This window comes from Podarcis filfolensis (genome assembly GCF_964270895.1).
Source record: "Podarcis filfolensis genome assembly, chromosome: 11".
Classification (NCBI taxonomy): domain Eukaryota; kingdom Metazoa; phylum Chordata; class Lepidosauria; order Squamata; family Lacertidae; genus Podarcis; species Podarcis filfolensis.
Genome location: NC_139613.1, coordinates 23,889,051 through 23,912,404, shown reverse-complemented (window position 1 = coordinate 23,912,404; position 23,354 = coordinate 23,889,051). Strand labels below are relative to the sequence as shown.

The following is a 23,354-nucleotide window of genomic DNA, read 5'->3' as shown; positions in this document are numbered from 1 at the left end:
CTGAAATGGTACATGAAGTGAGAAGGGAGAAATAAATGTTTCTGTTCGCTTGCATATTTCCTTGTTTTCTACCATAGAAATGAAGGCTGTTTCAAGCTTTCTCATGCACATTCTCAGTCTGGATTTTTCTTTGGTGAGCAGAAAATATTACATTTGTACTCTTCATATTCTCCCCACCACCACCACCAACAGAATCAGTATACTTGTTACTCTGAACAATATTTTTAATGAATCAATCTATGTATTCTTTTTAGTTTCTATTGTTAAGCCTGACAAAACGACTGTCATGCAAATTAATTGATACGAAACATTCCGTTAAGACACTGCTTTTCAAGCTTTCATAAAAACAATGTTTTATTTATATTAGTCACCTATTAGCCTAGTCCTCTAGGTGATGTACAACAATTTTCTCAGCAAAATTAATGTGCAAATCATCAGCTACATTATCCCTATAGTGGTAAAAAATTGTGTTTTCAAATGCTGTCAGAACAGAGACTAAAATAATAAACAACATCTCCTTTAAAATAAATCTTGATATATAATATTTTTTAAAAAATAAAAGCTGCTAAGAAAATGTTGAAAGATCTAGATCAACTAAAACATTCTTTTCTGACAAAAAAATGATACCACTGCAGATACTAGGTGGGCCTTTCTAGGGAGATTGTTTGACAGTTAGGGGCCCCCCCACTGAAATGGCCCTTTCTCTCACTGCCACTCTCCATACCACTGAATTCAATGGGGCATGCTCTCATATAAAGTGTGTATATTAGATTGGCTAACCTTGGCCCTGCAGCTGTTAGACTCCACCTCCCAACAGCCCCAACCAGCATGGTTAATGAGCAGGGGTGATAGGACTTAGCAATATCTGGGGGTACTACAGGTTAGTCACCCCTGGCGCAGCCTTAATCTTCCCCCAGCTTCACTGTGCACCCCAGCACATCTCCTACATCCTGGTCCTGTTGTTACCTATACCTGCCACTCTAACAGTGCTACACCATATTTCATTTCCCCACAACCTATGCCTCTCTCCACTATACATTTCTCTCCTCTGTCTCACACATAGAGCTTCTGAGTCGAGCAGCAGACAGGGACTGCCAGCCCAGCAGAGGCTCAAAGCAGCATCTTGAACAGCTGTTTACTTGGTTGAACTTCCAAGTCCTGCAGGTCTTCACCTTGTTCTCAGTTGACAGCCGAGTCACATTTGCCCGTGACCCTTCTAATTCAGTGCCAATTATGTGTTCTGTGATTTTATAATGAACCCCTGGACTGCTGAGAATAAAGGATGAAGACAGCCTAATTCCAATGACCATCTGTGTAACTTCTACTGGACGCAAGAGATAAAAGTCATTATTTAGCTTTCCTGTGAGCATCCATTTAGGTGGCCCAGGAATTCTTGGTAGGGAAGGAAGCAAGGACTCAATTATGCACGTTTTAAAAATAAGAGAATGGAAGAGGGAGAGGTGATTGGAGGGTAATTGCAAAGAGGGGTAGGGGAGAGGGGCGGTGCTATGACGGAAGTGAATGAGCAAGATCCTAGCCTATTAAACAAGCCTGGACTGACAACCTTCAGCACTTGGGCATAAAATTGACTCTGTAGCTTTTCATAGGCATAGCAAGTCATAAAAGAGTTTGCATTCTCTTATCACTTTGAAATCACTTCTCAACAGAAAGCAAAGAGGCCCCTTTTTTGGGGAAGGAGGGAAACAGTTGATGCGTAGCTTCCAAATCCACACTTCTGTGCTTTGCATTCAGGCCTTTTAAGAGCAAATATAATCTTTTATTCAAAGGTCCTAGTTTCTCCTTCCAGGTCAGGTCCTAGATTTTGTCTGAGCACCAGTCTGCTTGGCTGTGTACTCAAGCATCTTTGTTTTCTCCCCTTGTCCACCTGCTACTTACCTTGGGCTATCTTCTGTTTCCAGTTCCTTGGACAGACTACTCAGCTGTGATCTTGGATTCAATCGATTCTGGCTTCTGTTCTCTCCCTTCCCCCATTGTAACATTGGGTGCTGTTTGTGGATATTCTTACTTCTTCTGACTCCAGCAGTTGTCAAGAGACTCTTAAAATGTGCAATCTTGTGAGAACTTACTTCTGGTGGCCAAACCTTGATCTGGGGGACTTTATTCCAGCACCTACCCTGCATTGTCAAATGCATCATCAGGACCTTTTACCTGGTAGCGGATCATCACCCAGCTCAGGAATTAGTTTGCCCTGATCCTTTCTGGCTCTGTACACTTCCAGGCCAACCCCTTATCAAGGTCAGAATTTGGTAATATGGCGTCCTGAGTGAGGACAAAATTTGGAGCCCTCCTTCCAATATTTCTTACGTTCACAGTAATATATTTTGGTATAGTTGCATTTTAAATGGATCTTCTCAGTAGATACCCATATAAATATAGGTGGTATTGTTATTATTATTATTATTATTATTATTAATATAATAATAATAATAATAATAATAATAATAATAATAATAATTAATTTGGTGCCCCCTCAGCTTAGCACCCTGTGCAGGAGAACCACCCTCACCACTTTAACTCCAGCACTGCCCTTATTGGAAAACATTTAATGTTAATAATAATAAATACTTGAACAACATGTACTTTGACTACTTCTTGATCCTTACTGATGCATTGCTTTTACCTTCTTTAAAACATCTCTTTAAAAACATCTCATTTTGTGGACATGGGGTTTTACTCAGAACTGACCTATTGAAATTAATGAACCAAGCTGAGTCATGTTCATTCATTTCAGTGGGACTGCTCTGAGGTAAACTCCATTGAATTGCCACCTGTGGTAAGTGCACAGCTGACCTTAGTGTTAGGCAGTGTGAGGAGAAATATAAACATGCATGTGCAGCCTATGGTGACACTGAAATGTGTTGATGGTATATTTTCTAAATATAAGTTGCTATCTATATTTAAATGTTCACGGAATGCTAAATAGAGCAGTTTATTGGTCTAATAATTCATAGCCTATTTGAAAAGTGCTCCTTCCCCGTGTTGAGGCTATAATCCTATATTGGAAGTCATAGGATTGTGTTGTTAGTCTCTCTCCCCCTCTCCCCCTCATTTTTGAAAAAAACAGCAATTAGACAAGGCTTACTTAAGTGTTTCATATGTAAATAATCAGTGGGAGATGGGTGGGGGAAGTCTTTGGAACAACCCTGTGAGGTAGGTTAGGCTCAGTCAACGCATGTGGAACTGCACACACTTAGAGCATTTTTTAATTTTTGGGTTTTGTTTTGTTTTGGTTTGCTTTTTTTAAAGATGCCTAGCAAACTTTTTTTTGCAATTTGTTGTAAAATATCAGGACAGTGGGAAGTTGCAAAACAGCAGTCCATATTGGTAATATATGTGCAAAAGCAGCAGTTATTCCCAATGGATTGGCTATGTGGTGTGTGTATGTAATATAAGGGCCCAATCCACTTATAGTGTACAGGCCCCAGGAAATCCTATTAGCACCCCTGCCTGTAAGGCACTTGTCATTGGCTCAGGAATGAAATTGCTAACTGTCAAGACAATTGAGCAGGGGGAACAAAATGCTACTATACATGTAAATAAAATATCAGTATTGTTTCAATGTAGAAGTGTATAACTAAGGTGATCTGGCACAAACCAGTTCAAAAAACAAACCAGTGAAAATTAGGGAGGTCATTATACCTATCACCTGTTAGTTATCTGAGGGTATGGCCAGAATATAAATGGGTTTGCCTTCATTAGGAATGCTTTGTGAATATTCATTTCATCTTCTAAAAGCGATTAAAGGATCAGAGGAAGTTTATTGCAAGGCACTTATAATAACTGGGGTGATCTGAAACATGAAAGCAAGTCATCTAAGAGACAGTGTGGTTTATCTTGTTAACAACATCAATTAAATGAAGATGATCAAAGTGTGTAATACTAAGCAGGATCTGAAGACAGCAGATGGGCAGCTATGGCTTTTAATTTCTTTTAATAAAGGAGTAAGAGGACTTTAAATAAAATGGGAGTAAACCATTAATAAAAAGTAAACCAAGTTCATAATTTAAGCTTTGGCACACAGAATTTAGTTGAAAGGAAACTAAAAATTAAAAAGCCTGATAAAAAAGTAAAATAAGTCAGTAAGGCAAAGCTGTGGGTTTTCCACATGACTCATGTCATCTAGACTTGGTAGTTATTCAATCAACTTCTTTCACTCCCTGGATTAAATATCTTAAAACTGTTCATCAGTTTGAGCCTTACTTATCTGCCCTGACTTACATTGCTCTTTGACGAACAATCTAAGACTGTGAACTTTCAATCAATGCCATCCAAGCTACTGAAATGTCTGCTATTCTAAGACTGCACCTATCCATCTGTGAACTGAGAGGGTGGTAGTAGAACTTCCTCTATTATTTGCTTAACCGAGCTTTCGTTCTGCAGTGATCAGAATGAACTTTCAGAAGCCTTTTTCATATGTGCACTTGCGCACACAGTTTGCATCCCCTCAAACTGTGCACTTTAAAGGACTTTAAAATTATCAGTGCAATTCCCTATTCTAGCCAATCAGGGATACACTTTGATAACCACCATCTCCTCTCCCCCACCGACATACAAATTACTGAAAGGGGATGCTTCCAGTTAATATTCAGCGTAACAGGCATAGTTTAGATGGATTTGTGAGGCGTTGACGTTTATTAATAAATAAAATGCTAGCAGTTGTCCTGAGTCAAGGAACTGCAAAAGGCAAAGCAACTATGAAACTTGTATACAATGAATAAAAATGAAACCAGTGGGCAGGAGCAAATTCAGTAGCATTAAATGTAAAAATCAGATGTTCTATAGACTTGAGTTTCTGGTAATTGAAGATGGCATTGATATACCACTGCCAGGGCAAAAAGGCATTGCAAGTGATGGATTTCAGTTTATCATTTTGGAGTATCAGCAGCATGAATTGGCTGAGTGAAGAGTCCATGTAGTACAGACAACTCATATACTATGCTTAGCATCTCACAGGGGCCTGCTGCTTTAAAGAAGGCAGGCTAGTGAGAAGAATAAAAATTGCCTATGTATATATTTAGAGTTGTGATGTGCCTTTACAGCCACTGTCTTGGCAAAAGGTGTTTATTTGCTTTAGCCTCATCGTGTTGATAAAATAAAAAAGGAAGATAAGTATAATTCTCTATGAAGAATTCTCTATGAATGTCAAATAGGTTTGATGTGACAGTTCAGTTCTATACATGTCAGCTGAAAAGTAAGCCCCACCGAGCTCAGTTGCACTTACTCCCAGGTAAATATATATATAGGCTTGCAGGCTGCATGCTTATGTAATTTGTGGAATTTATCTGAATAAACAACTGTATATGTCACACTTCACACTTCATGCTTGTGTACTTCAAGGGAGCACTTAACACCTAAGATCATAACAGAACTTGCACATCATTTGTTTTGAAACTGAAGCATCTTCTGTCTTCATTGTTCCTAAATGCTTTGCTTTGGAGCATCAAGAACAGTAACTCACTGGTGTTCTTTCTGTATGCTTTCTCTAGAGTGACCCTAGGAGCCAATCCTCAGTGGGTTGGCGCACCTTCTTTCAGTCTGATTAGCTCCAATCAGCACAGAGGGTTAAAAGACTTCTCAGTGGCTTCAGAGCTCCCCTTTCATACTGATTGGGTAGCTCTAGGATATTGGAGACAGGGACCCTGCTACAAAAGTAGTGATGGGTCTTCATCCCCCCTACAATCCAGACTATTACACTTCTGCCAATGACACTGCAGAAGAGAGCATGGTTGAGGGTGGACACTTCATTTGCAGATGGCACTGGCCATTGTTCAGAGTCACCATTGCGACGCATGAAGCAAGAGTGCAATCTACAACAACACATCCAACATTCCTCTGCAGCTGCACATTGCAAGGGGAATGGTTATTTTGGACTGGTTCCGCTACAACTAGAGAAACATGATATACAAAGGGAGGAAGCTGCATAGGGATGATTCACCCGCATACACACCTCCCTCCCCATCACAATCATGCTCTCTCTCACTAAGTAACATTTGCCATTTGTGGGGTGACTTGGGCATCTGTGGTGGGCCATATTGAAGGCCTGCAAAGGTCACATGCTGCCCTTGGGTTCCCACAGATGTGTGATGGTGTAGTGGTTAAAGAGCAGTGGACTTGTAATCTGGTGAACTAGGTTTGATTCCCTGCTCCTCCACATGCAGCTGCTGGGTGATCTTGGGCTAGTCACACTTCTCTGACGTCTCTCAGCCTCACTCACCTCACAGAGTGTTTGTTGTGGGGGGAGGAGGGGAAATGAGATTGTTAGCCGCTTTGAGACTCCTTCGGGTAGTGATAAAGTGGGATATCAAACCTAAACTCTTCTTCTAAAACATTGAGGTGCCTGGTTTTCACACTGAATCTAGTCCATCATGCTGTTTTAGTTTTATTTGTCATCTTTTTTTTTTTTAGAGGACTATCACGTAATATGTTTCTTTGGAATGCACACGAGTATGAAACATGCTGAGAACTTTGAAAATAAAAAGATGACCTCTCTGCACCTCCTATTTGAACAGTACAGTCTTTGAACATTAGCATATCAATGGACTGAAAGCATGTAGCTAACATTGTGTGTTCTGTATCTCTAGCTGACATTTTTGTGGTTGTACAAATTTGTATGTGTGGTTTTCTGTTTCGTTGCCGGTAGCCTGAGCGATGGAATAAACCTGCATTGTTAAAACAAAAACAAAAACTCAACCTCCCCCCCCCCCAAGCAGTTTCTTGTTTTACGAAACGGAATTGAATTGGGGAAAGTGTTGAGAGTATTGTTTATTGTTCTTTGCAGTTGGGAATGCACGACTGCTTAGCCAGTTAATGTACCATGTGATTTAAGGAAATGACCCTGAAGGAAATATAGTACTCCAGGTGCTTTTAAGAAACTAGCAAATCACTGAAGCCTGAGTAATGCAACAAACAATCAGCACCATGGTGGCCTCTGAAATATGCTCCCGTCTTAGGTGCATTTCAGAGTGGCAAGGTGCTTGTGTGAACCACATAGTGGCAGCAACTTCCACTTTGCCAACAAAACCCAGTTTTTTAGATGGGGGGAGTGGCATGATTGTTACCACTGCTACTGCTACAAGCAGCAGGCTAAATATAGCTGTACCGACACAGCTGAATTTTAAGCAGCAAACACTTCTGATGGTATACATGCAGGGAACCTGAATGTACACTGTCTGCCACTTTACATATGCACATTTTGTCTACCATTGACATGAGCACAAAGTGATGACTTTTGTGTGTAAATGAGCCATCCGGTAACAATCACTGCAGACAGTGCTTCAGCGTTAATTCAAAGGCAATATCCTGATGCTGAACAGTACCTAAAGTCAACAGTAAAATCTCATTCCTGTAACAAGTGCAAAATATGTCAGAAAGCAGTAGATCAGACTGATATAGCAACACAGTGGTGCTGGGTGCCCATTGAGGCTGGTGGGGAAGCAAGCAGGGAGGCCAACACACTGTAGGGGGAGCCAGAACTGACAACAGGTGGAGCCATCCAATTCTAGTTTAGTCTCTCTTCTCCTCCCTGCTGTGTTCTACAAGGGCAGCACTTAGTTGCAGCCATTGGTAGCCCTACTCAGAGTAACCTGCTGAAATTAATGGACATGATTAACTGGCCCATTCATTCCAATGGAAGCTGATAGACGGGGCCACTCCTTGAATGAGTTTAAGTGAGAAGGCAGGCAGTTGGGGCTGGCTAAGGGCAGACTGAAGTCTGTGGGGCAGTGCATAATTGACCCTTAACAGACCAGCCTCCAGTATGGCTGGATTGATCACCCCACGGGGATAGCCTAGGTGAAGAGGTGAGTGTTAAACTGGTGTCTAAATGTGAATACTCTAGGTGTATACAATTCTTCCAGGTTGATGTCACTAGGGATTGCTGGGGGTGATTGAACCTGGCGCCTTCTGCATGCAAGGCAGATGCTGTACCCCTGAGTTGTTGTTGGCATCTGTCTGTCTTGAGAGACAATGGAGTTTGCCTCTGGGGGTGAAGTCAAACCTCTGTGTTAGCACCTTCCATGGAGTGCACACTTGGGCAGTGTATATGGGGGTCCTGAGCTGCCCAGGCGACAATACCTTCCTCTCAGCCTGATGTGGTCCAAAGGCAAGCAGAGCAATACGTTTGGCACCACCTTGGCTACAGAAGTTTCTAGAAGGAGGCATACAAGGTGCCAAGCCTTTTCTTTCCCCAAAGATGTCCCGCTAGGCCATAATGAAGGAATGGGTTTCTGTGCAGTCAGTCTGAAATGGGACCCAAAATCCTCATTTTTCCTTCTCCAAGGGAGCATTTCTAAAATGCATTAACTTGAGCACTTGAGTCAATGTATAAACAGAAATCCAGCTGTATAACAAGTGCTCAAAGCCCTCTCCTTTATCAGTCCGTGATGGCAATGGATGGCCTTGCCAGTTCCGAGTGGAGCAGGGATGGCACATCTGGGTCTTATCTTACACACTGATGCACAGACCTTGTCAGGTCTGACAAGAGACCCAGGAACGGTGCCAGGAGTGCTCTTAGAGTTGGTGACCTTCTTGCCCCAAGATAAGAGTATAGGAACAGGAACAGGAACAACCTTTTATGGTCAAGAGTACTGGAACAGTAATATCTGTTTATGGTCATGGATGTCAACTTACGTGTATAAGCTGACGTGGTTGGATTCCTGGGGAAGGGGGGAGAGGGTGCCTGGAGGATATATATACTGCATGAAATTTCTCATTTCTTTGGACTTGCTGTGAACTGACCAGCCTTCTGCTATCCGGAGAGCAGAATAAACTCTTTCTCTGAATCAACCTTGGTGTCATTTGACTTCCTTTCTCCCTCCCGGGAGCAACGCAGACCCCACCAGTCGGTAAATCTAAGAAGGCTATAATAGAGCTTTAGAATCAAAGTTTTCCTTCTCCTAGATGGGCTACCTTCCGAGGTTAGCATGCCCCTTCTGCCTCCCACTTCCCTCAACAGCACATGTAGAAATCACCTTCTTGACCACTGGACTTGCTATTGGTTTCGTCTGTTCAATCTACTCTGTAATATAACCTCAGCATAACTTCAATCTGTAACCCACTGAGGCATTTTAACTTCTTTTTTATGCAAGCAAGCAAACAAACAAAAACATATCTTTGCCTTGACCGACTCTTAAGTGAAGTTGCTGGTGAAACTGTCAGCACTTGGAACACTTGAGCTCCAAGACGCTCCATCTCACTTATTCCCTGAGTCACATTTTCTAAAAGTACAGGGTTCTTAAGTTAGGCATTGCACAGCAGGGTGCACATCGCATCTCAATGCTACACTGTTTTATTTATCATTTGCTATGTTTGCTTCCTGTAAGGCTGAGGTTTTGGAGGGGACTTGTGATGTTTCTAGGAGTTGGTGCTTGAATCTTATCTGGAGAAGTGATATTTGTTGGACTGTTGCTTGAGGGATGCATATATCTGCATTCATGTTTGGATTTGTGTGTGTGCATGGTTATCTTCTGTTTTTTCTCTCTGCCATTTCTCTTATCAGTATTTTAATTAAATGGAGCGTTTTCTGGTTATAAGCATCCTGAAAGTCTTTCAGATAAATTTTGCTTATAATTCTGTACAAGCCTAAAATTATGTGCTTATGTGGACCTTTTTAATATTCCAGTCTTCAATGAAGTCACACTGCATACTCATTATTTTTATTCAAAGCTATACTTTAACTAAGCTGGGTGCTTGTTTTTGTTGACTACTTTTCTTTTTTGGGAACTTTCCCATTCCATTTTTGTCACATCGGCTAATAAAAAATCCTTAATAGATTTAGGATTATCACTGAAAAGAAAAAAGACTTGGGCCACATTTACACCACACATTTAAAGCACTATGATACCACTTTAACAAACATGTCTTCCCCCAAAGAATCCTGAGGATGGTAGTTTGCTGAGGATGTTTAGAGTTGTTAAAAGCTATAATTCCCAGAGTGGCTTAACAATCATCCCCCCTTCCTAGGGAACTATGTTCACTATGCATTTGGACACCTCTTAAGATATTGCAACCAAATTTTGCATTTTCATTCCTGAGATCAAGGAGCAGGTTTTCAGCTGTTGGGATATAATTGGATGCCATTCTGAACCAAGAGGGTAGACTGAACCTTTCAAAACTGCACTGATTTTCTTAGAATTTTCAAGCAACACCAGGTACAAGAGTGCTAATATAATTTAAAACAACAAAATCCACCCCCCCAAATCTCAGACCAGCAAGAAGGCTCCCTTTTCTGCCTCCATTGTATCTTTAAATAGCTACCCAGTGCAGCTTTTGTGTTGTCTAGGGCCTGTTAGCATCTCCAAGGAATGCAGTTTTAAACCCTTTGGAACCCAGTGTGAATTGTTTACAAGGCACTTTGAAGGTAAAGCGACTTGCCTCCAAGCAAGCTTGAAACTATGTATTTCCGCCCCTTGGCTTACTAAAGTTTGCCAAGGGGGTATGACTGAGTGGATCCAGTGGCTAACACATCCTTGTGGGAGGGAGTGGTCCCTGCTGTCTTGAAGGAAGCAGTGGCTCGACCAGTTCTTTAAAAGAGAGAGAGAATGAGAAAGGCCACCCTGGACTTTGTGTCAGTTACTGCCTGGTCACAAATACTTGGTTTTTAGGGAAGGTAATTGAGAGGGTCGTGGCACAACAATTGCAAGTACACTTGGAAGAACCCAGTTATATTGACCCATTTCAATGTGGGCTCATGCCTGGTTATGGGACTGAACCAGCCTTGGCCACCCTGATGAATCACCTGCAGCAGGAGAAGGGCAGGGGGAGTGCAACCATGTTATTTTTACTTCTTCCCTCAATAGCCTTTGATATCATTGATCATGGAATCAGAGGTAGATTTAGGGCAGTGCGACTGGTCCCATGTCACTGGGTGCCTAGCCTAGGAGGTGTTGTAGGGCGTCACAATTATGATGTAGTGAACTGATCAGAATGGAGAGTGAGAGGTGGGGTATGTGTGGCCTTGCACAGGGTGCTGCTGAAATCTGAAAGACCAAAGTCTGCCCCTGACAGTATCCTTCTGAGCCAACTTAGTGAGAAGGATATTTGAGACATTGCTTTACAGTGGTTCCAATTCTACCTCCAGGGTTGCTTTCAGAAAATAGTATTAGGTGATTGACGTTTGGCCCCCTGGCAGCTGGGCTGTGGGGTGCCACAGGCAACCATCTTGTCCCCAATGCTGTTTAACATATATTTGAATCTGTTACGAGTGGTCATTAGGAGATTTGAGGTGATATGCCATCAGTATGCTGATGTCACCCAGCTCTATTTCTCTGTAACATCTGAGTGAGGAGAGGCCACGCATGCTTTGGACTGGTGCCTAGACTCAGTGGCAGACTGGATGAGGGCCAACAAACTGATTCTGATTCCTGACAAGACAGAGGCACTATGAGTGGGTGGTTCCCAAGTTTACTGTAGAATAGATAAACAGCTAATTGCTTCCAAGGCCTTGCTCCACTTGGTCTTCAGCATAGGCCATGCAGCTGTGCATACTATTATCTCCCCTTCCCCTTCTTGTGAGGTCGCCTGCTTTCATGGAGATGGGCTGTCCTGAGGGACACAGTTGTTGCTTCTTGTTCCACCACTCTTACTTGTTTTCTCAGAATCTCTCAATGGAAGTGCTGCACCCCTAAACTGAGGTCATGGGAAATGCGTATTCTCATAATATTCTGAGCATTGAAGCCGAAATCTGCATATTTTCATAAAGTAGTTAAAGCAAGCAAGTGTCAGTGTTTGTCTGGTTTGCTGGAATCAGTGATTTGTAGTAGGAATTGAGTTCCTTTATAGTTCATGAATTATCAACATTTGAATGTTTGTTTAAGGTTGTCTTTCCAGTAGTTATAGAGCATGACAATGGTGTGAAAGAAAGAAAGAAATGCGCAGTGGGAAGTTGTTGTTTTTGTGTGTAAGCAAACACTATTTCTTGCCTGTTGCCAGCTTACCCATTCACAGAAGTTAGCACTAGCTGTGTCATTCAAACTGATGAAGCGTGGTTGTTAATCCATCACTTCCCTACCATTTATCCAAAGGAAAACCCGCCATATTTCCCCCACACACACCATATTATGCTGTGTGAGTTTGGGATAGCTCAGTTGGTGGAGTAGGAGCCTCTTAATCTCAGTGACATGGGTTCAAGCCCCACAGCGGGCAAAAGATTCCTTCATTGCAGGGGGTTGAACTAGATGACCCTCATGGCTCCTTCCAACTCTGCAATTCTGTGATTCTATGAATGCATTGTTTTCTACAGTTCTTCCTGGAGGCTGTCCATAATATATTTGGGGACCGATATAAGGCAGGAGGATGAACCTCCTGCACTGGGTGCAGTGCCTAAGGAGAGCATGCTGGGTAGGTTGGTTGGAAGTGGCACATTAATCTCTCTCATGGGGCTTGCAGCCCACCCAACACGGCCTGCTATAAACTGAAGCTCACTTGAGCATGCTGCAATGGAACAAGAGTCAAACTCAGTATTACAAATAATTCAGAGACAGCGGTTAAGAATGAATCACCTAGTATTGTCACTCTGTGCTGCTGGCCATGCTGGCTGGGGCTGACAGGTTTTCCTGGGGACAAATGAAAATCCTCTCAGACCTGTGCTTGGCAGTCGCAGGACAAATGGAAGAAATCACAACCCCAACAGCAGTGTGGATGAGCCCTCCCCAAGTGTTATGTACTGAGTTGAATAGGATCCAAAATGCAGCAGTCTGATTGGTCCTAGAACAATAGGACCCAGAATGCAGCAGTCTGATTGGTCCACAGGAGCCACCCAATCCAGCTCCAGGAGGAAGTGAATCCGCAACCTAGAATCATAGAATCATAGAGTTGGAAGAGACCACAAGGGCCATCGAGTCCAACCCCCTGCCAAGCAGGAAACACCATCAGAGCACTCCTGACATATGGTTGTCAAGCCTCTGCTTAAAGACCTCCAAAGAAGGAGACTCCACCACACTCCTTGGCAGCAAATTCCACTGTCGAACAGCTCTCACTGTCAGGAAGTTCTTCCTAATGTTTAGGTGGAATCTTCTTTCTTGTAGTTTGGAACCATTGCTCCGTGTCCGCTTCTCTGGAGCAGCAGAAAACAACCCTTCTCCCTCCTCTGTGTGACATCCTTTTATATATTTGAACATGGCTATCATATCACCCCTTAACCTCCTCTTCTCCAGGCTAAGTTGGCCTGATTGGCCTACAGGAGAATCCCGGAATTAGCCAATCATGTGGGGCCCATTGTGTAAATAATGTATATAAAGCAGACATTCTGGGGGAACTTCCATTCCTCCTCACCACTATGAGCTGAATAAAGAGCATGAAATCCACTCTCGACTCTGAGTATATTTCACTAAGTGTCTTATGCAGGTTGCAGCTCACAGCCCATTTACTCACCAGGCTGCTGTTAAAATAAGCAGCATGTGAATATAATATCTGGGGACGCCTGAATATTATTGTGAATTGCTTATTATATTTAGTATATTCTGTTGATTCCTATAATATTTTTGAACATTTTAGTTAGGAAAGGTAAAAATGGGTTCTCCCTAACACATATTGCTATTTGCATACTCTCCCTATGATTAAGTGGCCATAAGCTGCGCGCGCGCACACACACACACACACACACCTGTGTGAGAGAGAGTATGTATTTGATCTGCTACTAAAAACATCATTCCTCTTTTTCCCCCATATATGTCCAGAGTACAGATAAAATAGTTACATCCACTTTTCCTTCCGTTTGTACAGAGTGCTAAAAATAAAACAGAATGGTAATTGAACCACTCTTTCAATGACATAAATAGGCTTTTTCATGGCATTTTCACAGCAATCAATATCTCTGATTCATTTGCTGCCCTCCCAGTGCACCCATAATTCCTATAATTTTCGCATTTCCTTCAGAGTAGCCAAGATATTTGTCATGAGCGCTGAGTTTGGATTGTGTGATCTGTTTAAAAGATAAAAATGTGGAACGCTTAAAACAGATAGGCAGGTTTTTATTTGTCAAATGTGATTTCAATACATTGCCTAGGAAGCAAGCTGGTCATCTTATCTGGTTTTTACAGTGTCCCCTATTTAGCCAATCTGTCATAAAGACACCTCTGATTTGAACTGGTCAGACTGACAGAGACAGCCTTCTACACAATTTCCTTGGGACGCTGCCGTCAGCGGGGAGGAAGAAGCTATTTGTACAGTTACAAAATAAAGAGCTTGTCAGTGGTCTATGAAGGAGAGATTTATTTAGCAAAATAAATGTTTCCATTTCCAGGAACGATGGGTGATATCTAATTCCTGTACTTATCATTGTAGCAACTGTTGAGGCAGCCATTCACTGAAAATGAGGCGAGGTGATTTTTGCGAATTTCCCCTTGCCCTGGAAGCCCCCATCACTCCCCCAAATCTGCTCTGGGGGATTGGGGGTGGGTTTCAAGAACAGATTTGAGATGCGTATGCTGGAGACTGCTAAAGGGAGGAGGATCAGTAACATCCATCTATTCTGCAGTTCAAAATGCAAATAAGGATAGGAAGTCAGTGGGCTGCTGGGAACTCTCACCAACCTGAAATTGGGTATGAGTTGCATCAGAGAAGAGTGAGTTCTGAGGATCTCAGGTACGCAGGGAGAAGTGGATTTCTACTGTTTTAAACTATACTACCAGTTCCTCTGCGCTGCAGAAATGTGGGAGTACTGCAGAACTTAATCCAGAACAAGATTGTAAGAACAATATTAGGTGTGCCCAGAAACATGCCTTTAGATTTCCTAAGCAATGAAACTTGAATTCTTCTGGTACAAATTAAGGCTCTGCTGGGGATATAGCTCAGTGGCAGAGCATTTGACTGCAAATTAAGGCTCTGTTGTTATTTTTGAATTTCTAAATTACTGTCGACACTAAAAGAAAGACTTCAAAAAATGTATTAGAGAGCAGAAGTTTAATTCTATCTGTCTACATCATATGCCTACCAGAGATATCGGAGGTTAGTGTAGATAATTCACTAATGTAATTTCAATAATATATTTTCATTGATCTAAAACGTTTGTTCCCAGAAAAAAAAATCATAAGAGGAATTAAAGATGTGTAAATATGACATAATTTCTCATTTCTGACCATCATTCATTTTATCATTAATCAAGGGCAGTCCTGGCTACAGATAGTTCAGTAATGTAGCCTAGAGGATATCGAGTCAAGGATAATGGTCAAGTAGGTCTAAATTAGAGGTGGTGGAGAAACTCATTTCTCCTAATTCACACTTAACCAAAACAGTGCACAAACAGAAGCAAAGCTGGTGCCAAATATATTGCTTTGTTTTCCTTTGGACTACATCACCGAGGCTGAGAGAGGGGTCTTTTAATCAGGGTAGCTCAGGACTTCCATACACACTGCCCAGGCTTTCACCCCAGAAAGGACACTTTGGCCCTGCAAGTGCAGCAAAAAAGCAACAAACAGGGGAGGCAGCAGTGAACTGTGCTGCAAAATTCTGCAGTCTTTTGGATTTTGTGATGCAGTACTCCAAAAGGTATGCATCTGGGGAAAGTGTGAATAAAAATGAATATATTATTGAAAATAGCATACCTTGATACCATTTATTAGACAATAGCTACATGCAATTATTGCTATATTAGGAGAAATGAGCGGTAAAATGGAGATTAATTTTTCTGAGGATTAGGAATTGGAAACTGATGCAGAAATGTAGTGAACTTGAATTTAAGAATGGAAAAATGAGAAGCCAAAATTTTCAGATTTGTCCATCCCTATGCCTGATTATAGTTTTTAACAGAAAACCTCCAGAAGGATCCTTATCCTATGAGCTACTGCACCACCCTCCCCAGTTAATGCATAAAAAGCATTTGTTGATGTGTATGTGGTACTGTCCCCTGCTGTTACTGTGGCACAGGTGTGCTTTGCTGCAATATTCCATCTGGACCAGTGTGACCACAGCATCCTTATAAGAAGATCTTCATTCTAATGGCCCATCATACAATCCTGCTCTAGCCAGTTGTTAAAGGGCACACATAGGTTCAGAGTTCTTCATTGCTCTATGCATTTAATACTTTTAAAATAAAATATAAAGTACACCCAGATTAATGGATGCAGTTTAGGAAAGAAACTGCAGAGAATTATTAAGGCAATATTTGTTGCTGTTGTTTTTCTAGGTGTCAGAAGAAACACTGTACTCGCACGATGAAGTGGATGGTGCTCCTCAAGGAATGGACCAATATCGTGTCAGGAGACTTTCCTGCCGTAATCTCCAGCTTCCCCCTTTGGCGTTCAGGCAGCTGGAGCAGGCAGATTGGGACAGAAAGGGTGATCCAGAGACGGTGCCGAGGCCCACCAGCCTTCCGCTGAGAACTCTCCCACTAATTGCTATCACAGCTGCAGAGTCTGTCAGGTAAACATTGATTTGGAACCCTGCTTCTGCTTCTGTTCGGCTGCTGAGAGACTGCGTTCTGGCAGCCGATGTCCTGGGTCCCTGTGATTAAAATGTTTGGCTCTTAATCACGGAGCGAATTAAGGCAGCTATAATGGAGAGCGTATTGAAGACAGGTTAATAAGATGGCAGTTCTATACCCATTGTTTTCATAGTAGTGGCAGAAAGCATAAGGCAAATGTGTGATGTGAATAGCACAGCTGATACCAAGCAGTCCCTCTGCTAACACAGGGACTGTCCAATCTTATTGGCTGAAAAAGAAGAAGAAGAAAAAAATGTATTTCAGCCTTCTCTCTGTGAGGAAGGCACTGGGGGCATAGTGATTTGGAAGCAATGGAAGGGTTGAAAAGAAGCACATGACTCCATCTTTGAATTGGCAGGTATTCTGGATTTTGATGCTGTAGCTGAATCTAATTCAGTGTTTCCCAAACTTGAATCTCCAGCTGTTGTTGGACTACAACTCCCATCATTCCTAGCTAGCAGGACCAGTGGTCAGGGATGATGGGAGTTGTAGCCCAACAACAGCTGGAGACCCAAGTTTGAGAAACACAGATATAATTGGTTGCAAGACTATGAGACATCATGTTGCTTCCGTGATCCCTGATAGGCTGTGATCACCTCAGAGAGAAGAAGCCTGGGAGGGACTATTATAGCCACAGACGTGGAGGGTAGAAAGACATCCCACATGCACATACCCACCCACCAGTGCTGCTGCAAGCATTCAAGCACCAGAAAACTTAGGGCATAACCTAGAGCTAAATACAGCAAGGCCAGGTAGCTGCTGATGTGGCTACTTCTAGCTAGAAGCTATGCATCTATGGTGGCCTGTTTTCCCCAACACCCATTTATGGACCTGGATATGAGCTGCTGTGGTTGCAGCCATTTTGATAAGTCACAAAAGTGTTGGTGGTTGTTGCAGGAGCTCTAAAAAATGTGAGCTCTGTGCTTCCAGATAGCTCACGTGCTTTCTAAGCTCAGCATCTTGCATCAGTGCTAGAGGTGGGAGGAAGTGCTTTCAGCACAGCACCGGGAACCTATCCATCATACTGGAAGATTCCTGGAACCATGACATGGATGAGATAGTTTAGATGTGAAAACATTCATCCAAGAAGCTTGATTTCATGCATTACATATGAGGCAGCTGCGTTCTGAAACCGATCAATATAGAGTCGAAATGTCTAAGAAAATGTCATAGATCAACAACAGAAAATATCATGAGTCTCTGACGAGACTCATGCTTGCATCGCACCTGGAAGAGGAGATGTGAAAGTTTGCCTAAAATGTTTCCCAAAGTAATGAAAAGGGGGGTGTTATTGTTTTGTAGATATGCTTGCTGGTGCTCGCTGCTGTTTTGTAGGCTTATGTACTGGAATGGGATAGCTGGTGCATGAGAGGTTTCTCACAGCAGGTAGATCTCTGCAAGACATAAAAAAGAACACCATTGTCCTGCCTAACAAGCTTTGCTCAGGCATCATGCTCATTTAATTTGGTTTTGATTTACTAGGAAATAAATTTATAAATGAGATCAAGGGGGGAAAGAAAAGAGGAAAGCAATAATTCTGCATTGCACAAACAAACAACCCAACAGAAGCAATTACTGTTGTGCCTGTTTCTTTTCAAAAGCTATAACCTTTATTTCTTTACTGTGGAAAATTAAATGTTAGATGCATGAATCATCTTTGCACTTGCCACACACACACACACACACACACACACACTGCATATACAATATGTACAAGAAGGTATCCTCAGTAGTCCCAATATGCTCCTGTAATCTGAAATTCTGTGTGTGGACCACCATCTAAGGAGTCTTGAAAAATCCATGTATTATATGGAAACTTGAAGGCTTTCATAAGGCTACAAAGAGCTTTGTGTCTTTGATGTTGTGAAAGAAAACTTAATGTGAGCATGGGTGAAAAGTTCGCTTAGAAACCTGAAACGCAAAGGGACTGAGCAGTTCCAAGACAAATGCTATCAAGATGATTCACACACCAGTGTTTTTGCTCACACGATAACTGCAACTATAATGCAATAATTTGGTTGAATGAAATAGCTATCAGATCAGTTGTCACTTAGGGAGTTTTCTAGTGGCCCTGTGTTTCTAATGATGGAGTTTTCTAATGACCGAGAACCCTGCCAAAAAGAAAAATATGTAACACATAGTCTCTCTAGACTGAAGTATCAAATGTGGTACCCTCCAGATATTGCTGGACTTCCCAAACTTTACCACCAACCCAGACACAGACTTGCGGTCCTGCAAATTCGCCCAGTCACTGTCCGCATAGCATGTGAGCTTTGCCTCACCTTCAGCTGGCAGCTTAAGACAGAAGTCTTTGGTATGCTGCACGTAGCGCAGTACCCGCTTGATACCGTGCCAAGCACTCACACTGGGCTTTGACGCTTCCCTACTTAGCAGGTTGGTAGCAAAGGCAATGTCTGGTCTGCTCCATTGGGACAGATACAACAGACTACCCAGAGCTGATTGAAAGAGCTCAGCATTCTCAAACTCGGCACTTTCTGCTTGCTGGCTATCTTTCACGAAGTTCGTCTCCATAGGTGTCCGAACTCCTGCACAATCGGACATTCTGAACTTCTCAAGCAACTGCTCAATCTTGCCTTTCCGACTGAGCAAGAAGCTACCATCCTCAGTTCTCGCTATCTGGACCCCCAGGTAGATCCTTACTGCACCCAGGTTCTTGAGCTGAAACCGTTTCCCAAGCTCTTTGGCAAACTTCTGCACCTGTTTCTCTGCCTTTCCAATATGGATGATGTCATCAACGTAAAATAACACCAGTTCCTGTGAGTCTTCTGATCCTCTAAGGAACAGGCAACTGTCAGCAAGACTCTTCCTGAAACCTAGCTTCTCCAAAGCTTCATTCAGGCACAAGTTCCAATTCCTGGCCGACTGCTTCAGGCCGTAAATTGACTTGTGAAGTTTCCACACAGTACCTTGCTCATTGCCCTCAAACCCTGGAGGAGGAAGCATGTACAAATCCTCCTGGAGGTCTGAGTTCAAGTAAGCAACATCCACATCAAAGTGATGCACAAGCAACCCTCTTTGTGCAGCAGTGGCCAAGAGCAAACGTAGAGATTCACTCCTACAGGTGGGAGCATAAACTTCCGTATAATGCAACCCCCTGCACTGCGTGAATCCTCTCGCCACTAATCTGGCCTTATACTGCGGTTCTCCTGTCGCTGTGGGCTTAAGACAGTAAACCCAGCGGCTACCCATGGCCTGGTTTCCCACCGGCAACTTCGTGAGGGAGAACACACCTAGAGACTCCATTGAGTTCATTTCCTTCTGCATCGCCTCATGCCATTTCCTGGCTTCTTCCTGAGGCAGTTTCTGAACATCCTCAAAACTCTCGGGTTCACACTGTGCCATTCCGACCCACACGCTAGTGACGGCAAACCTTTCAGGAGGTTTCCCCTTGGTCGTCCGAGCTGAACGGCGCAGCACTACTTCAGGAACCCCCTCTGACCCACTGGGGCCAGCCAGAACGTCCTTGGCATCAGAGAGCTCCCCCTCTGACTTACTGCGCCTTCTGGACTTCTCAGCCGAACCTGTGGGGGAAGATGGAGCACTGCGTTGCTCAATCTTCACAGCCTTGGGAGAAATTCTCCCCTCTGCCTGCACTGGGTCTGAACTCTGAGCCTCAGTAGCAGGTTCAACCTCTTCCTCTCCTTCATTGGCAGAGTCAAGCAGACTCTCTGACAGGATGTCAGGGTTCCCATGTATCCTTGCCCAGCCACTCTGGGATGGAGATCCTCAGATTCCCCAGCCCAGCTCTAGATGATTAGTGATAGTATGAAATGACTCTTTATAAAACAGGAGACACTTTCAATGAATAGATTCTAATAATTACATATTTTGCCTTTTCGTGTAGTCATCACATAGCAATTCCACTGTCTGTCGTTCCCATCAAGTGTTGGGTGCCTTCGTAATGTTACGATCAGTCCACTATTCCAAGCAGTGTGACATTAAAGGTGTGTGCTACTTGCCTGGGTTTGGTTCCTTTTGGAAGAAAGTCGCTGTCGGCTTATCGCCATTGTGGTTGTTTTTAAATATAAAGTACTGGTTGAGCATAGGTGAAAGCAGTTAGATTACGCATTCCCACATAGCTAAAGGCTACTGTTTCTGTATAAGACCTCCAGGGAGGCAGCCTGCACATCAAGGCACTTAAGACTCAGCTTTCTGTGTCTGTCTTCACTCAGTCTGTCTCAAACCGCAGTATTACCCTCTAGTCCTCTTCACAGATACCAGGCCTCCTCCCTCTGGTTAAGGAAGTGGTGTGGAAGAGGGAGGGCAGGCTGTCATTAAGGTATTTGTGGAAACTTGAGGGAAGTATTCTAACACTGGTCCCATCAAAGGATGTGCCAGGTGAAACCTGACTGGCAGGTTTCAGGCCTATTATCCCTCTCTGTCTAGGAGCTGAAGGTGGAATAAACTGCAGAACAATCCTGTTAGGCAGAGAGAGATTGTGACTGATCCATGGTCACATGGTCAACTAAGAAGGGATTTGAACCTGGAGCTTCCGGGTCCTGATTCAGCCCTCTAACCACAAATCCCATGTTTGCATAGATCATAGTACCTAGGCCTAGAGACACTGGATCTAAATGGTTTAGGACTTAACAAGTCAAAAGCCTTCACTTCTTCCAGGAAACCAACTGGAAATCAATGCAGCTTCTTAAGCAGTGGTATCATGTACTGCACTTGCCTTGGTCAAAGGACCACGTTTTATTATATTTCTACTGGATGGAATTCCCAGGCAGCCTTCGAGGGCAGCCCTACCCATAGCACAGAAATCTGTAAGCTGCCTTGCAATGTCTGACAACAACAAAATTGCAGTAAAATGCACACACAATCCCACTTCTTGGCCCCCAGCATCCTGGAGGGATTTTGTTGTTGTTGAAAAAATGTAATTAATAAATAAAACCCACTCTTCTTCAGTCCATTCTCTTATCCACAGACAGGTGTTTATCTTTAAAATTTGTTGTTATCTGACCCAACCACCCCTTCAAAATGCTATTTTCAAATTCAGGAATACAACTGAGATGGGGTGCCACCAGGTTGCTTTCAAAGCCTTTTCCTTGGTGTTGCAATAAGGGCTGTTTTCACAGTGATCTCTCTGCTCAAGCACAGTGTGATTGATTTAATCTGATGTGAAATGTCTCGATAATGAGATGTCAGCTGAAACAACAGGAGAACTTAAAAGTGTGTTTGGAAACAACTGAGATGTGGAGGAAAGCACTTGCATAACTCTTGTATGTTTGGGTGTATTATATACTCAAGTGGTTGTTGTTTTTTATCTGGGTGCCTATCAATAAGCAAATGGTTTAAAGTGATGCTTTTAAAGTTGTTTATTTTATTTCTGTCCATTTGTGCTTGGTTTTCTAATGTTGCATTTTGGCATTTTTGTTTTGAGGATAACCAAGGCATGAGGAATTTCTGAACAAGGTACCGTAACTGGAATGTGAAATAGCTCCCCTTCCTAAATTGCTAAGCATACTATATTGCTCACTTACCTAAAAGGTAAACATATTGTTAGTTTATTCAAGAAAACTTTAAATTCCATGGGGCAGGTGCAAAGTATCTCTCTGAACCTGAACCTGACTGTACCAGCCAGGAAAATGGTCTTCCCCTTGAGTCATGGCTGTGTTATCCCTCTCTAATAAGAACCAGCACTGCAAGTTGATAAACTGGGCAATTCTACCAAAGCAGAATCTCTTCAATCATTTTGGATTGCCAGTTCCCTGGAATGCAGCCATTTGCTGGCAGGAAAAGGATGGGGGAAGATTTCAGATTGGTTTGGGACTTAGTTGCTAGAGGATGCTGGAAGTGTTCAAGTTTCTGGAAGCTGATCTAGTTGAGTATTGGAGAGCTCCATGTATCTTCATGTTCTCCACTTACATGATTTCCTTTCCCCATAAGCAGATGGTTGCAAAGGCAAAAATCTCTTGTGCCTCCTCCTGCAAAGCTAAGTAACTCTCCATAGGCTGCCCCATATTGTCTACTACCTGGAGAAAGAAAGTAAGAAGGCAATGCTTTGCTTAGTTGCAAGTGGACACATTGTGATGCATGATCGTGGTACAGGAATAGTTCAATTGCTCTGTTTTTCACAGCTAGGTTTTTGAAGAGAAGCAAAATTTTGGTTGCCTGTTTCCTGGTTTCTTGCTGGATAAAGCAGCAAAGGTACACAGCACCAAAGGCTGTGTGTGCAGACAAGACAATCAGAACCATGGATTTTTTGGGGAATCAAATGAGATGCCCTTGGGGGAATATTGGATTATCTGGTCATTATTTGCCTACCCCTAACTTATATGAACCAGAAGAGAGTGGATGTGTTCAAAAGTATAGTTTGCAAAAGAAATAAGTGAATGATATTATTATTGTATTTTTGGTAAGGCGCTGTTGATGTGCCTGACACCCATCAGGGTCCTTGTCCCAAGGAGTTTACTGCCTGGAATTGGGCACAGGAGAAGCAGCAGAGGAAGGGGAGGGGAGGGGTCAGCTGAGGTTTCATGTGCTTCTCCTGAGCTGCCGCAGGGGATGGGAATGAGAGGGCTGAATGCCTCAAGGAGTGGCAGAAGGAAGGAAGATAGAGATAGATCTTGGCTGGGCTGTATATTGTCTGTAACAGCAGGTAGACCTGCAATTACCACTAAAGCAAATGTAGGAAATGAAAATAATAGAAATATGCAAGCAAATGACACATTTAGCAAAGAGTGTGTGTGTGTTGTTTGTGTGTGTGTTTATATATATATTTATATATCTATATCTATATATATCTGATATTTTACAGCTGCAAAGCTTCCCCCTGCCATCATAGTATGCTTCTTCTAACTGTAATTTCCTGTTGCTAATTCTAACTTTCTGTGTCATTCAGGCATTACTCATCTGGCACACATAATCTGTGTGGCAAATTGTCAGTTTGAAG

The 23,354-nt window shown here is 42.7% G+C and overlaps 1 protein-coding gene across 3 annotated transcripts in view; it reads left to right on the top strand.

Annotated features, from left to right (window-relative positions):
- Positions 1–23,354, top strand: part of PDE4D (phosphodiesterase 4D) — a 628,032-nt gene that overhangs the window by 144,449 nt on the left and 460,229 nt on the right. For all 3 annotated transcript variants that reach the window (XM_083576112.1, XM_083576107.1, XM_083576111.1), the window contains exon 3: positions 16,142–16,377. In XM_083576112.1, the coding sequence (XP_083432238.1) occupies positions 16,142–16,377 (236 nt within the window). The remainder of the gene's footprint in view (positions 1–16,141; positions 16,378–23,354) is intronic.